The sequence below is a fragment of the Bubalus bubalis genome, chromosome 5, assembly GCF_019923935.1.
Source record: "Bubalus bubalis isolate 160015118507 breed Murrah chromosome 5, NDDB_SH_1, whole genome shotgun sequence".
Lineage (NCBI taxonomy): Eukaryota > Metazoa > Chordata > Mammalia > Artiodactyla > Bovidae > Bubalus > Bubalus bubalis.
The window spans coordinates 51,004,424-51,022,072 of record NC_059161.1 but is presented as its reverse complement, the minus strand read 5'-3'; the positions used below and the strand labels follow the sequence as shown (position 1 = coordinate 51,022,072).

At 35.5% G+C, this 17,649-nt stretch overlaps 1 protein-coding gene across 18 annotated transcripts in view; it reads right to left on the bottom strand.

Moving 5' to 3' along the window:
* The window catches only part of CDC42BPA (CDC42 binding protein kinase alpha), a 297,113-nt gene that overhangs the window by 162,861 nt on the left and 116,603 nt on the right, over positions 1-17,649 (bottom strand). For all 18 annotated transcript variants that reach the window (XM_044943085.2, XM_006062426.4, XM_044943088.2 and 15 more), the window contains one exon: positions 9,223-9,371. In XM_044943085.2, coding sequence (XP_044799020.1) covers positions 9,223-9,371 — 149 coding nt within the window. The remainder of the gene's footprint in view (positions 1-9,222; positions 9,372-17,649) is intronic.

Here is a 17,649-nt window from a genome sequence, read left to right as displayed (position 1 = left end):
AATGCGATCCTAACTTCACAAGGAGAAGAGGACAGAAGCCCTGGGTTTGATACTTCTCCTGAGAGTTGCCCTGTGTACTTCTTTCTCCCAGCTGATTTTACTCTATACCCTTTCCATGTATTAAACTGGAACTTTAAGTAGGAGAGCTTTCAGTGAGTTTTCTGAATCTCTCTTAAAAACTATTAAAATTGAAAATGGTTTTGGGAACCCCCCAAACTGTAATTGGTGCCAGAAATAAGGGTGGTCTTTTGAGACTGGTCCCTTTAAATTGTGAAGTTGGCCCAGATTCCTTGCAGTTACTGAAATACTAAATGCACTGTAATACAATGACTATCTTTAAGTAAAATGATCCCTATAATGGCTGACATCCCAACTTCACCTACAACTCTAGTCTGACAATTTCTAACTGTAAAACTATCTATTCTTTAGTAATTTTAAGGTATTATACAAATAACTCCTTCATTAGTAGTATCAAAAATTCTAGTTTTCAAATGAGACTCAGACCTGTAGGAGACTGAAGGGAGTTTTTTCTATTAGCCTTGGGCTTCAAAGTATCTCTATTTCATTTTAAAAGTATAATAATTTTACATATACCAAGAGAATAACTGACAAATCATATTACATATCCATGCTGAAAAGAGATGAAATCTGCCTGAAGCCCTGGTGGAGGCCTATACATACCTATCCTTCATAAAATCTTATGGGATAAGGGATGAAAAAACTTTTTTGAAACTGAATTCTGTGTTATTTCCCTCAACAAATTCTATAAAAATAGGTTTGATCCATTTCTTGTAATGTATCAGTACACTTTACCCTAGAGTTAACCATTTACATAAAACAGTGTTAACATTAAGTAGGTGAGGTTTATAAAAACTATAGTCATAAATCTTGAATATTGAATAAATTCCATGAGGAAAAAGAAGTGATGAAGAAATCCATGAAAAATAAGTGAATTATTTTTTGCCTTTTGTTTTATTTTTGGACCACAGTAAGGACAGAGTACTTCAAAAAATACTTTCCACCCCAGGATTTGTTGAAGCCAGTACTTAATATTTAAGACAAACACAGGAAAGCACACACATTCCATTATGTTCCACAAAACCAATCTAATTTGACTTCAGAGACAGAGTCTATCCAACAAAAAGTTGGTGTGCATGAGCCCTTAGGATTCTTGTCTGATCTGAAATGTGAGCATTTTTACATGAATAAGCTATATACCAAGTAAAATAAGTATGGGCAAGCATGAAAAACATGAAAACATAACAACAACTTCTGCTCATTAGTTATCTTTTCCTGATTTAGGTTCTTCATTTTTAATTATAAGTTCTATCTCATGATTCTTTACTCATACAAATATTCTGCCATTGTTTTATTGCATGCACTTTAATCTACCTAAATCCATTGTGGTATGATAGGAGAAAGAAAAGGAATGAATAATCATCTAGATAAACTACTACACTATGAGGAAATACAATCCAGTGGACATTACACAATGACTGATTTAACTATTTTTAAAGTTTATGTATAGTCTAAATACTAGATGCAATAGCAACTGTTTCTAAAATATGATTTGACAATGGGAATGCTATATTGCAAAAACCAACTAACCCACATCCAGTAAGAAGACTTTGAAACAAACACAAGGTTCCCTGTCTAGAGGAAGGAAACCTCCAGAGATACATAATAAAATATATCTATCCAACACAATAAAGGAAAACATCATAGTCTCTACCTCCAGAAGCTTAAAAACTATGGAGAAAAAGTATTGGTTACTTCCAATCATGTTCGACTCTTTGCGATCCCTATAGACTGCAGCCTACCAGGCTCCTCTGTCCATGGAATTCTCCAGTCAAGCATAGTGGAGTGGGTTGCCATAAGGCAAATATAAAAGTAAATCATTTGACTTTAGAGGAAATGCTTTCAATTTTTCACCATTGAGGATAATGTTTGTTGTGGGTTTGTCATATATAGCTTTTATTATGTTGAGGTATGTTCCTTCTATTCCTGCTTTCTGGAGAGTTTTTATCATAAATGGATGTTGAATTTTGTCAAAGGCTTTCTCTGCATCTATTGAGATAATCATATGGTTTTTATTTTTCAATTTGTTAATGTGGTGTATTACATTGATTGATTTGCGAATATTGAAGAATCCTTGCATCCCTGGGATAAAGCCCACTTGGTCATGGTGTATGATCTTTTTAATGTGTTGTTGGATTCTGATTGCTAGAATTTTGTTAAGGATTTTTGCATCTATGTTCATCAGTGATATTGGCCTGTAGTTTTCTTTTTTTGTGGGATCTTTGTCAGGTTTTGGTATTAGGGTGATGGTGGCCTCATAGAATGAGTTTGGAAGTTTACCTTCCTCTGCAATTTTCTGGAAGAGTTTCAGCAGGATAGGTGTTAGCTCCTCTCTAAATTGTTGGTAGAATTTAACTGTGAAGCTGTCTGGACCTGGGCTTCTGTTTGCTGGAAGATCTTTGATTACAGTTTCAATTTCCGTGCTTGTGATGGGTCTGTTAAGATTTTCTATTTCTTCCTGGTCGAGTTTTGGAATGTTGTACTTTTCTAAGAATTTGTCCATTTCTTCCTCGTTGTCCATTTTATTGGCATATAATTGTTGATAGTAGTCTCTTATGATCCTTTGTATTTCTGTGTTGTCTGTTGTGATCTCTCCATTTTCATTTCTAATTTTATTGATTTGATTTTTCTCCCTTTGTTTCTTGATGAGTCTGGCTAATGGTTTGTCAATTTTATTTATCCTTTCAAAGAACCAGCTTTTGGCTGTGTTGATTTTTGCTATGGTCTCTTTTATTTCTTTTGCATTTATTTCTGCTCTAATTTTTAAGATTTCTTTCCTTCTACTAACCCTGGGGTTCTTCATTTCTTCCTTTTCTAGTTGCTTTAAGTGTAGAGTTAGGTTATTTATTTGACTTTTTTCTTGTTTCTTGAGGTATGCCTGTATTGCTATGAACTTCAAGGGTGCCCACTTTCACCATTACTATTCAACATAGTTTTGGAAGTTTTGGCCACAGCAATCAGAGCAGAAAAAGAAATAAAGGGAATCCAAATTGGAAAAGAAGAAGTAAAACTCTCACTATTTGCAGATGACATGATCCTCTACATAGAAAACCCTAAAGACTCCACCAGAAAATGACTAGAACTAATCAATGATTATAGTAAAGTTGCAGGATATAAAATCAACACCCAGAAATCCCTTGCATTCCTATACACTAATAATGAGAAAACAGAAAGAGAAATTAAGGAAACAATTCCATTCACCATTGCAACGGAAAGAATAAAATACTTAGGAATATATCTACCTAAAGAAACTAAAGACCTATATATAGAAAACTATAAAACACTGGTGAAAGAAATCAAAGAGGACACTAATAGATGGAGAAATATACCGTGTTCATGGATCGGAAGAATCAATATAGTGAAAATGAGTATACTATCCAAAGCAATTTATAGATTCAATGCAATCCCTATCAAGCTACCAACGGTATTCTTCACAGAGCTAGAACAAATAATTTCACAATTTGTATGGAAATACAAAAAACCTCGAATAGCCAAAGCGATCTTGAGAAAGAAGAATGGAACTGGAGGAATCAACCTACCTGACTTCAGGCTCTACTACAAAGCCACAGTTATCAAGACAGTATGGTACTGGCACAAAGACAGAAATATAGATCAATGGAACAAAATAGAAAGCCCAGAGATAAATCCACGCACATATGGACACCTTATCTTTGACAAAGGAGGCAAGAATATACAATGGATTAAAGACAATCTCTTTAACAAGTGGTGCTGGGAAATCTGGTCAACCACTTGTAAAAGAATGAAACTAGAACACTTTCTAACACCATACACAAAAATAAACTCAAAATGGATTAAAGACCTAAACGTAAGACCAGAAACTATAAAACTCCTAGAGGAGAACATAGGCAAAACAGTCTCCAACATACATCACAGCAGGATCCTCTATGACCCACCTCCCAGAATATTGGAAATAAAAGCAAATATAAACAAATGGGACCTAATTAACCTTAAAAGCTTCTGCACATCAAAGGAAACTATTAGCAAGGTGAAAAGGCAGCCTTCAGAATGGGAGAAAATAATAGCAAATGAAGCAACTGACAAACAACTAATCTCAAAAATATGCAAGCAACTCCTACAGCTCAACTCCAGAAAAATAAATGACCCAATCAAAAAATGGGACAAAGAACTAAATAGACATTTCTCCAAAGAAGACATACAGATGGCTAACAAACACATGAAAAGATGCTCAACATCACTCATTATCAGAGAAATGCAAATCAAAACCACTATGAGGTACCATTTCACACCAGTCAGAATGGCTGTGATCCAAAAGTCTACAAGCAATAAATGCTGGAGAGGGTGTGGAGAAAAGGGAACCCTCTTACACTGTTGGTGGGAATGCAAACTAGTACAGCCACTATGGAGAACAGTGTGGAGATTCTTTAAAAAAACTGAAAATAGAACTGCCTTATGATCCAGCAATCCCACTGCTGGGCATACACAATGAGGAAACCTGAAGGGAAAGAGACACGTGTACCCCAAAGTTCATTGCAGCACTGTTTATAATAGCCAGGACATGGAAGCAACCTAGATGTCCATCAGCAGATGAATGGATAAGAAAGCAGAGGTACATATACACAATGGAGTACTACTCAGCCATTAAAAAGAACACATTTGAATCAGTTCTAATGAGGTGGATGAAACTGGAGCCTATTATACAGAGTGAAGTAAGCCAGAAAGAAAAACACCAATACAGTATACTAACGCATATATATGGAATTTAGAAAGATGGTAACAATAACCCTGTGTACGAGACAGCAAAAGAGACACTGATGTATAGAACAGTCTTATGGACTCTGTGGGAGAGGGAAAGGGTGGGAAGATTTGGGAGAATGGCATTGAAACATGTGTAATATCATGTATGAAATGAGTTGCCAGTCCAGGTTCGATGCACGATACTGGATGCTTGGGGCTGGTGCACTGGGACGACCCAGAGGGATGGAATGGGGAGGGAGGAGGGTTCAGGATGAGGAGCACATGTATACCTGTGGCAGATTTGTTTTGATGTTTGGCAAAACTAAACAGTATTTGAGGTTTAAAAATAAAATAAAATTAAAAAAAAAAAAAGTAAATCATTTGATCAGTACACTATCCTATACTTTAACACAGCATACAACAAATTACAAAGTGATCATTCATTACATGTACCATTTATATTAGCTCATTTATATTTATATATATATATATATACACACACACACACACACACACACACACACACACACACATAGTTCCTTTGGGCTTTCCTGGTGGTTCAGTGGTAAAGAATCTGACTGCTGACACAGGAGACACAGGTTTGATCTCTGATCTGGGAAGACCCACTGGAGAAGGAAATGGCAACCCACTCCACTATTCTTGCCTGGACATCACCAGGGACAGAGGAACCTTGTGTGCTACAGTCCATGAGGTCACAAAAGAGCTGGATTAAACGAATGCACAACAACAATAGTTCTTTTATATTATCTATTTCACTGAAGAGATTCATTCATCTCAAATGTGTCTTCCTTTACTTCATACTACGATTTCTGCCAAATCAGTTGGGAGTGATTTGTGTCAGTCTATGATTGGGTTCTCTATTCTATCTACTGATCTATGTGCTTATTCCTCCACCATTACAAGAGTCTTGCTTAAGACATCAATATAGTATGTCTTAATATCAGCTACAGTGATTCTTCCTACTTCATTCTCCTTTTTCAAAACCATTTTAGCTATTTTAGTTCTGTGGCCTTTCCATATGCACTTTAAAATAAGCTTGGTTTTATCTTTTAAAAAAACCTTCACTAAATTTTATTTATCTTATATTTCGTGCCCCCAAACGAACAAGAAGCTTGTCTTCAGTGTCAGAACTGTATGCTATACTTATTAAAATTTCACGTATAAATAGCACAATGCTATTTGTAAAAGAGGATTCAACAAATATTTCCTCAGTAAACTACTTGCTGAAACAGTCTATCAAGAAAATGGGAATAACATTTTAAGAAGTGCAATGACACACCTGAACATGTTCACTGCCAAGCAAAAAGAAAGACAAGAAGGGAGAGAGAAGAGGTATGGAAGTGGTCATAGGTTGATAAGAGAAAGAGAGAGTACATGTGTGTATGTGTACATGTGTCAGACAGTGGGAAAGAGAATATGTAAATTTTGATAACAGAGACACTATAAACATTTAGATATTTAACTTAAAGAAGAGATGACTTCAGAAAGCATAATGACTATAAGATAAATTAGATTATTATATTTGACTCTGAAGACAAAACTAGGACCAATGATTAGGAGAAAAAGAAATTCAGCTTACCATAAAGCAAAATTCTGTAACACTGGAGCTGTCCAATAATGGTATGAATAGGATTCATTTAACATTAAGTTGTGATTGTTCAGTAGCTAAGTCATGTCTGACTTTTTGTGACCCAATGGACTGCAGCATGCCAGGCTCCCCTGTCCTTCACTATCTCTCAGAATTTGCTCAAATTCATGTCCGTGGAATCAGTGATGCCATCTAACCAACCCAGCCTCTGCCGTCCCCTATTCCTTTTGCCTTCAATCTTTACCAGCATCAGAGTCTTTCCAGTGAGTCCACTATTCACATCAGGTGGCCAAAGTACTGGAGCTTCAGAATCAGTCCTTCCAATGAATACTCAGCATTGATTTCCTTTAGCATTGACTGGTTTGATCTCCTTGTTATCCAAGGAACTCTCAAGAGTCTTCTCCAGAACCACAGTATGAAAACATCAATTTTTCAGTGCTTGGCCTTCTTTGTGGTCCAATTCTCAAATCTGTAAATGACTACTGGAAAAACCATAGCTTCTGACTATATGGACCTTTGTCAGCAAAGTGATGTCTCTGTTTTTAATATGCTGTTTAGGTTGGACATAGTTTTCCTTCCAAGGAGAAAGGGTCTTTTAATTTCATGGTTGCAGTCACCATCTGTGGTGATTTTGAAGCCCAAGAAAAAAAAAAATGTCACTCCTTCCACTTTTTCCTCTTCTATTTGCCAGGAAGTGATGGAACTGGATGCCATGATCTTAGTTTTTTGAATGCTGAGTTTTAAGCCAGCTTTTAAACTCTCCTCTTTAACCCTCATCAGAGGCTCTTTAGTTCTTTGTTTTCTGCCGTAAGAGTGGTGTCATCTGCATATCTGAGGTTACTGGTATTTCTCCTGGCAATCTTGATTCCAGCTTGTGATTCATCCAGCCCAGGATTTTGCATGATGTACTCTGTACAGAAGTTAAATAAGCAGGGTGAAAATATACAGCCTTGACGTACTCCTTTCCCAATTCAGAACCAGTCCGTTGTTCTAGGTCTGATTCTAACTCTTGCTTCTTGACCTGTATATAGGTTTCTCAGGAGACAGGTAACGTGGTGTGTATTAACACCTCTTTAAAATGTTTCCACTGTTTGTTGTGATCCACACAGTCAAAGGCTTTAGAATGGTCAATGAAACAGAAGTAGATGTTTTTTTGGAATTCTCTTGCTTTCTCTATGATCCATCGAATGTTGGCAATGTGAACTCTGGTTTTCCTGCCTTTTCTAAACCCAGCCTGGTACTCAAGCAGCACTGAGGGTTGAAATGGATTTCAATCCAGATGTCAATATCAGAAACATAGTTGATACCCAGAATACTGTGTTGAGAATAATGATAAGACTGCATATATAGTCGGTGGGAAAGGGTCCTATGATCAGTTAAGAATATCTGTCACAACCTGGCAGAAAGGAGGGTAACAGAAATACTTTATACTTACTATCTCTGTATCTGGATGCATTATTTTCAGAAATGATTATTCCTTGTTGAGAATTTAGATGTGAGCCAAGTAAAGTGTCTTTAAACTCCATAAGTCTAGGACTATCCTTTAAATGTTTGATGAAATGATATCTTAAAGTATTTTTAAATGGCAGTCCTCAGCTACAATCTTGGATTACTGCTTAAGCAACAAAAAAGCACTTTGGGGTTCTTATACTATAATTCATTCTGGAGACCACAGTACCATCTTAAAAACTGCACTGTACTTTACAATTTTTAAAGTGTGTGCATGTTTTAGTTTTCAGTAAAATTTATGATTATCAGATATCAACAGAGAAAAGCATGCAAATAGGAAAAGTAAAATTGAGATCTGAAAAATACAAAAATTTTTAACCAAAATATTATTTTAATGATGTCCCAAAACATTACTAATTAAATCAATCATCATAAGATATCCATAACATAGGATACCCACATCAAAATAAACACTGAAGCAGAAAAATTTTTTTCTTCCCCCATTCCTGTTCTTCACAGAGATTACACTTATCACTTGCAACTCAAAAGAAACACCCATTGCTATCTTGGCATAAATTATCCAAAGTGAAGTCACTAGACCAGCAGCAGTATCAGTAGCATCACCTGAGAAGGTGTTAGTTAGTTAGTTAGTTAGTTTAGTCGCTAATCGTGTCCGACTTATGCGGTTCCAAGAGTCGGACACAACTTAGCAACTAAAACTAAGTAACTAACACCTTCTCAGGTGATGCTACTGATCCTGCTGCTGGTCTAGAGATGCCAATTCTCCAGCCCCATTCAACCTACCAAATCAGAAACTCTGGAGTTTTAACAGCCCTCCATATGACTCTGATGCATATCCTGAAGTTTTCAAACCACTGTCTTAGAAAATGGTTGTTCCTTCTAACATGCCAGGATCCCTTTGCCTGCTTCTCCTTAGTGTCTCTGCTCTCCCACATTTTGTACAACTCTAAAGATTTTCTCATCTGAATGATTAATTCACCAATAACTCTGGGAGGATTTCCTACTTTCTTTCCTTTTAAAATGTGAGGCTGCCTTTTAAACCATCCAATAAGTTTTAACATTTTTTATTACACATAAATTATGAGATGTTTAAATAGAGATTTTTAACATTTGAAACAGGCATAAAAGCAGGCCTATATAAAAGTCATTTTGTAAATGGCCTTTTTATTTTCATTCCATCTGAAACTATATACCAAATAACACATTTGTAGGAAATTTTTAAACTAAATCATTACACCTGTCAGTTTACAAAGAAGAAATCATCCCATGGCCATCAAAATGATCACTTTCTTACAAAAACATCTCTTCTGACATTTATATAATCCACTCCTTCACTGCATCTTACTCACCTGTGTACATAATGCAGCTGATGAACTGAATCAATTGCTATCACCATCTCAGCCAAGTAAAATCGAGCCATGTCTTCAGGTAATCTATCTTCAAATTTGCTGAGTAGAGTAAGCAAATCCCCACCAACATAATAATCCATAACCAGGTACTAGGAATGAAAATATAAAATGTACTCAATAAATATGAGTGAAAAATCAATGTACTTAATGTACAGCAAGGTCAAACAGCACCAGATCAAATACTTTTCTTGTTAGTTAACAAGAAGCTATGTAAGATGACCAGCAGCACTCACAATAAGTCTTAAAAATTTCATAAAGTAGTAAATAAATCTTCTAACAACTGGAACAGGGAAAAACATGGGATTATCATTGCTTTGATGTTGTCTTTAAAAGTGAAAAATAACATCATTATCGTCAACCTACAACAACAGACCACAGTTTTACCAACATTTCATATAAGACAGTCATTTATGTTGAATAAATTCATCTTCATCATCACTACATTTCCTTATTTCATCTTGAACCAGTAAAGACTTTTCTTAGGTATACATAAACAGAGGAGAACTAATTTTAGATACAAACTCTGATGGGTATGTAATATTGTGATTTATAATAAGAAATATATATATTTTTGGAATAGAGCAGAGAATTTCTTAAAACCATTGGAATTTAGAAAGATGGTAACGATAACCCTATATGCGAGACAGCAAAACAGACACAGATGTGTAGAAGTCTTTTGGACTCTGTGGGATAGGGCAAGGGTGGGATGATCTGAGAGAATAACATTGAAACATGTATATTATCATATGTGAAACAGATCATCAGTCCAGGTTCGATGCATGAGATAGGGTGCTCAGGGCTGGTGCACTGGGATGACTCAGAGGGATGGGTTGGGGAGGGAGGTGGGGTTCAGGATGAGGAACACATGTAAACCCATGGCTGATTCATGTCAATGTATGGCAAAAACCACTACAATATTGTAAAGTAATTAGCCTCCAATTAAAATACATAAGTTGAAAAAAAAAAACATTGCCATTTCCCAAATGACAAGATAAAGGTGCCTTTTGTTATTTATAACAAGTTCCTTTCAGCCACACCAGAGTTTATAAGGTGACTTTTGGAAAACCTCTAGGAAACCTAAGGATGGGGGCTAGTTGCCTGGGGAACCAACCAAGAGTAGACTATCAGAACTTTCAGTCTCACACCCTCACCTCCAGAACCCTCACTCGTGACCTCCAGGAAAAGGAACTGGAAATTGAATAAATCATCAACATCCATATGATCCAGCAATCCCACTCCTGGGCATATATCTGGAGGAAATGATAATTCAAAAAGATACATACACCCTCAATGTTCATAGCAGTACTATTTATGACTGTGGAAGCAACCTGAATGTCCACTGACAGATGAAAGGATAAAGAAGATGTGGTATATATACATAATGGAATACTACTCAATCCTTAAAAGCATGAAATAATAACATTTGCAGTAATGTAGATGGATGTAGAGATTATCATATTAAGTGAAGTCAGTCAGACAGAGAGAGACAAACACCATATTGTATCGCTTTTCTGTGGAATCCAAAATGTAACACAAATGAACTTATTTTCAAAACAGTAACAGACTCACTCACATACATAGAAAACAAACGTAGGTATGGTTACCAAAGGGGAAAGGAGGTGGGAGAGGGATAAATTAGGAGTTTGGGAATAGCACATACAAACTATTGTATATAAAATAATAAGGTCCTGCTCCATAGCACACGGAACTATATTCAATCTTCTATAATAAAACATTATGGAAAATAATATGAAAAAGAATATGTATTATATGCATGTGTATGTATGTGCATACCTGAATCACACTGCTATACACCAGCAACTAACACAGCGCTGTAAATCAACTATGCTTCAATTAAAAAAAATCAATGGCCAATTATTTAATCAATCTAAGCAATCATGCTTAAGTTGTGAGGCCTTCATAAAAACTCAGCCTGGGGTTTTACACGCCACCTAGGCTGACGAACAAGTGGAGGTGCTGGGAGAGTGGTACAGCCTGGGAGTGGGCATGAAGCTCTGTGCCTATCCTTCCCATCTCTTTCATTGGGCTATTCCTGAGTTCTGTGAGCTGCTTTAGCAAAGAAACTGAATTTGAGGAGAGGGTGGTAGAAAAATCTCTCATCTACAGACTGGAGGTCAGAAGCACCAGTAACAACATGGACTTTGCTTTGGGGAGTATATAGTGGGGACATCTTGAAGGACTGAACCCTTAACCTGTGAGATTTGATGCCTTCTCTCGGTGGACAGTATCAGAATTGAGTTAAATTAGAGGACACCCAGCTGGTGTGGGAGAATTACTTGATGTGTGGAAAATCCACACATCTAATGTCAGAAGTGAAGTAGTGTGCAATAATGTAAATAAAAACAATAGTGTCCCTTTACAGCGTGTGTACACCAAAAAGATAAAACAAGGAGTACACAACTAAATGCAACCTGGGCTGTTAGATTAGAGACTATGTCTGTCATAACTTATCGCTATTTTCTAGACTTCTTCGTTATTTCCTGGATATGTATTACATATACATGAGTATATTGTTATGTTACATAGTTTATGTTATACTAACATAACATAACACTAACATAACATAGTTAGTGAGTGAAAGCTAAACATAGTGGAAAGAAAGAAGGTTTTGTACTCAGAAAGACCTGTATTCAAATTCTAACTGTGGATTATAAGTAGCTTTTGAAAAATTAATTCCTTTGGCACTTTACTTTCTTATCTATATAACTACAATAATGATACTTTCTCCAGAGTACAGCATTTACAAGAAGGTTAGTAAACAGAATATATTTAAATGCCAGTTATAATGTCTTTAAGGTGATTTTATTATAGAAGAGAGTTACTATTTCAACTTTATTACCAAGCTGACATTAAGATTTAAAAGTCTTGAGAAAATTCACATTCTTATTATTATACATTAAAATTATAAGCATGGGCAATTTTGTTAAATTAAAAAAAAACATTTCATTTTGTTAATCCTTGAAAATCAGGAAAACAATATATTTCAAATTATGGTCTACAGTTTACTTGCTGTATTTACTAGGTCTAATGTTTAACAGACTGTCAAGAAGGTTGCATGTGTGTGTGTGTAAAGTTGCTCAGTCATGTCCGACTCTTTGCAACCCCGTGGACTGTAGCCCGACAGGCTCCTCTGTCCAGACTAATTTAATGTAGTAAAATTTTGTTAACCTAAACATGTTGCTAAAATTGGCGATGGATATGGAGAAGAAATCCACAGCTCTAACTTTAATTTTTTTTTTAAACTTTACATAATTGTATTAGTTTTGCCAAATATCAGAGGTACTCTGAATATAGTAGCAAACATAGAAACTTTTCAAATAAAAAAACATATCTATTAAAACTAAAATCTAGTATTTATACATAGAAAGTCATAAAACATAACTTACTCTCCAATAAACATTTACTAGGTACCAATCAGGATTTCTTTTTGGTACCACACAGAGTATGAATAGATCAAAGGCTTTTACATCAAAAGCTCTCCTCTCTTCAAAGTGTACTCTATCCTTGCCATACCAGAATCCTAAAGTCTGAGTATACCATCTATCAATAAACAGCTAAAAAATAATCATCCTATCATTTTCTCCACCCACCATCACCATTTAAAACTTATGCTCTGAGAGTCACCATCTATTTCTACTTTCATCCTCATATGCTTTGTGCTTCCCTTAACAAACCCCAAACGCCATGAACTCCTTCCCTTCCAATTTTTCAGTGTGCATCATGTATCTCTTCTACAGTATACAACCATCCTTGAGACAGAATAAAATTTAAGTACTTAAGTGTTCCTTGCTCTCCTATCCTGCCTGCTAAGAGTGTTCTGCCTCTGACTATTCACACTTCCCCCCACCTTGTCCTCAGAGGTAGAGTAGGTGCAGTTAAAACAGAATTCAGCAACTGGGGAAAGGAAGAAGCAGAAAACACACAAGGAGATTTGCAAGAGAAAAGAAAATGAACTATACTCGCAATAGGGTTTTAGTGTTAGGCAGACAAAACGCATCCAAAAAGGCAGACAAGTAATAATCTCACGTAGGAAAAAAAGGCCCTTTTCTTCTACAACATATCCCGGTGACTGTCTCTAAGTTATTCTTTTATGCTTTCTCCTTTACTATTCACTAAAACATTCAACTAAATCATCAGGGTTTTGTTGAGTCTGCTGCTGCTGCCGCTAAGTCACTTCAATCATGTCCAACTCCGTGCGACCCCATAGACGGCAGCCCACCAGGCTCCGCCGTCCCTGGGATTCTCCAGGCAAGAGCACTGGAGTGGGTTGCCATTTCCTTCTCCAATGCAGGAAAGTGAAAGTGAAGTCGCTCAGTCGTGTCTGACTCTTCATGACCCCATGGACTGCAGCCTACCAGGCCCCTCCGTCCATGGGATTTTCCAGGCAAGAGTACTGGAGTGGGGTGCCATTGCCTTCTCCGTTGTTGAGTCTATTTCCTACTAAATCTGTGAAGTCCTCTACTTCTAACCCTACCAACTATCCTAATCCAGGCTCCGGGCCTCTCTTGATTATATCACTACTGCAAGTTTATGGCCAAAGTGAACAGCTTTCTATAATACATTTATTCTGTAGATAATTTTCTTGGGAGTGGAAAACAGAATACAGAACAAGAGAGGGACAAATGAAATCATTCACTAATTCCATATTTATATATATATAAAAATAATGTACTAGGTGCTAACATTACATGTATGCAAGGGAGATACAATTAACAAGACACAGTTCTTGCCTTCGTGGTATTTACAATCTAATGAAGAAAAAATACAAATAAATGGGCATTTTTAATGTAATATAAATCTCTGACAGAGATAAGCAGAGGGTACTGCTGTAGGAAGAGGAAAGGAAAAGAACCTGTTTTTAATCTGGTTCACTTATTCATCTGAAATTTATTGATTTTTTTGTACAAGGTGTGAAGAGTATTTTCTCATATGCAGAGAGTCAATTATTTAAAACAAGTAGTTAAATACTCCATTCTTTCCTCCAACTTAATTGAAATTCCCCTTCATCATATTTTTTTTTTGTCTTTTTTTTTTTTTAATTTTATTTTATTTTTAAACTTTACATAACTGTATTAGTTTTGCCAAATATCAAAATGAATCCACCACAGGTATACATGTGTTCCCCATCCTGAACCCTCCTCCCTCCTCCCTCCCCATTATGCTACATACACTTGGGTCTGCTCTTGGGCACTCTATTCTGCTATAGTTGTCTATTTCTGTATCAGTATCATACTGTTCTCACCGACTAATCAGTAAAATTTAATATCCAGTAGGACAAGTATCTACTTATTACAGGCTGACTACCTTTAAAATACTCAATATGGCAACAATGTCTTTAAACAAGTTTAAGAAAATCAGAGACTGAGAGGCAACATTCAGATGGCATGTTGAGGAGATGATAATCCGCACATAGAGAGGTCCTACCAATTGTCAAGAAGAGGGGAAGGAATCCAGCAAAACTAGGCTGAGGCTATTAACAGGTAACTCACTTAAGAGGAAACACAATTAGCCAATTAATACATAATCAAAACCAAAGCAACAATGAGATATCTTTCATCAATGCGACTAGCAAAAAGATCACTGCTGTTTTAGAGAACGTGAGTTAAAAAACATTGATTTTTTGAAAGATAAGTGAGTACAACTATTTGGGAAAGTAGTTTCACAGTATTTACTGAATTTTAAAAGTTGCATACCCCTTGATCTAGCATTTCCACTCTTAGGAATATCAGTTCACTTCAGTCGCTCAGTCATGTCTGACTCTTTGCGACCCCATGGACTGCAGCACACCAGGCCTTCCTGTCCATCACCAACTCCCGGAGTTTACTCAAATTCATGTCCATTGAGTCAGTGATGCCATCTGACCATCTCATCCTCTGTTGTCCCCTTCTCCTCCCGCCTTCAAATATAGTCAATTAAAATTAAAGCTCCAGTGTGTAAGGCTTACAGGCAAGTATGCTTACTGCACAGCACTGTTGATAACTGGAGCAAATATGAAAATATGAAGAGATCAACATCAAAAATGGTAACTGGATCCATTGAATATATTCATTCTGTGAAATATTATACTGTTGCCCAAGAGAAAATTAAACATATATGCCCATGAGATATTTTAAGTGACAACAGCAAGCTGCTGTATAATATATACTTTGTAATTCCATTTTTATAAAAAGGAAGAAAATATCATATACACACAAACATACAATTCTACAAAGCATAAAAAATGAAAGGATACAATAAAGTTAACATCAGTTACCTTAAGAGGGTGAGACTACTAACTTTTTAATGTATAGAGATCACTGTACAGAGATCACTGTATAGAAGGAAAAAAAAAAATCTAGTCAAACTGAGATCAACCATTGGAGCCAAGTTCTGCTAAAGGCCAAAGGTGATGGAGTCAAAGGCAAAAGACAATAAGAATAACCCTAAATATAAAGATATACCTCATTCACATTGAGAGAAAAGAAGAGGTCCAAATATGGATAAATTTCTATACAGGGGAGAGATGAAAGGAAGATGCTGAGTCAGAGCATAGAAAGTTAAAGTTCATGCTGGAGTAGCCAATGGCTTTCATTTTCCCCAGAAGTAGGAGTTATAGAACGAAAGTACAGTAATCATAATTTATATAATATCCTATACCAGAGATAAGGATATGACTGTTTATTCCTATTTTATGGCTATGTAATAAAAGAGAATGAAGATAAATTATTTGCCCAAACATACATTCAAGAGTGGGAAAGTCAGAACTCAGGGTTCTTGATCCTCTGATCAATTTCCATCTTACTCAAATTAAAGAGACTCAGCGTTCAGTAAAAAAAGCTGCCAATATCCATGACATAAACAGCAGGTACTAAGCACCGGGATAACAAAAAAAGAAATTAAGGATACAGGCCGAGTCTTCAGAAATCTTGTATCCCTCCAAAATAAACAGGTCTCTAGATGTGAATATACACATCAGAAAATTTCCAATTCTGAATTTCTAAAAAATCCTTAATTAAAAGTTTTGCTTTTTAAGGAACAACGTTCCAAGGAAAGAATGCTTACGTATGTGAAAACATACAATAAAAGAATGCTATGAAGGCATACGATAAGCCATGTGAAAACATACAATAAATAAATAGTACAAAGGAAAAAACATTTCACAGAACAGATACGCTTTAGAAGTCTTCTTAGGGAGAACACCAAACTCCTTTAGTCATCTTGTTGTAACATGAAGAGATTAATAGTCAGTCCTTAGAGCCCCACTTTTATTTATCCCTTCTAGCTTTTTGTTTTTTCACTCTTTACAAAAATACCTTTCTAACTATTCCTATCTTCAGTACAAACTGGATTCCTGTAAGAATTTGAAGTTCATATGACTAAATACAATTCAATAAATATCTTTCACCCACTAATCAGTTTACAAATGCTGATTCAAAAAGTAAAACTTTTGCTTTAAATATCTTCCTGTTTTTTTTTCCTCAAACCAAAATAAATAACTAAATAGGAAAGAGTGGATAAAAAAATATGAAGAAGAAAATTTTGTTGATTTGTAATATTCTAAATGATGTCTAAGTGAGTAAGTTTGTGTGTCCATATACATGCAACCAAGTAGGCTTGTCTTTAGTGAGTTTTTCTTAAGGAAAAAAATGTTCTAATCACATCTTAATATCATTCATTAAATTATTCAACTTCTTCCTAGTAAATAAAATGCTCATATGCTATGATTATTGTTTCATAAACAGACTATAGTGAATCTGAACTTATTACAAATCAAATTTAAGTTACTGAATATTTATCACAGCTTTCTTGAACTGTATAGCTCTGAAAATTCTATTACTTGTTTGACTGGTTTAGGGCTACTAGGGTTAAAAGTTATTCTGGAAAATAACTATGTATAATAAAATTTCCTTTTGGGTATCTACAATTAGGCTTGTCAATATTTTTTAAACGATTTTATTTTCTTATATTTTATAAATATTCAAAAGAAAATATTTGATGATAACTAAGATAATTTAGGACTTCTGACTTGTACCATGAAGGTTTCCATAAGGAAAAATTGACCCTTTACAGGAGATCTGAGTTCTAGAGCATTTCAGTCCTCCTCAGTTATTGTGAAACTTTAATTCTAATATAATTAATGAGTGGCTATACACACAGTTTCTTAGAAATGTCTCTGAAAAAAAGTATTAATCCTGGTGTCAAATACAAAAAGCAAAGACTCATTAACTCAGAGGAGAGAGAATCTCTGAGCTATAAATCAGGCTTTTTAAATTGGAAATTAGGTAAAATTTTGCTATATAAAATTTGGTATTTGAACACTTTATTTCCATTCTATATATTTCTATATTTATAGCAAAATATAGATTT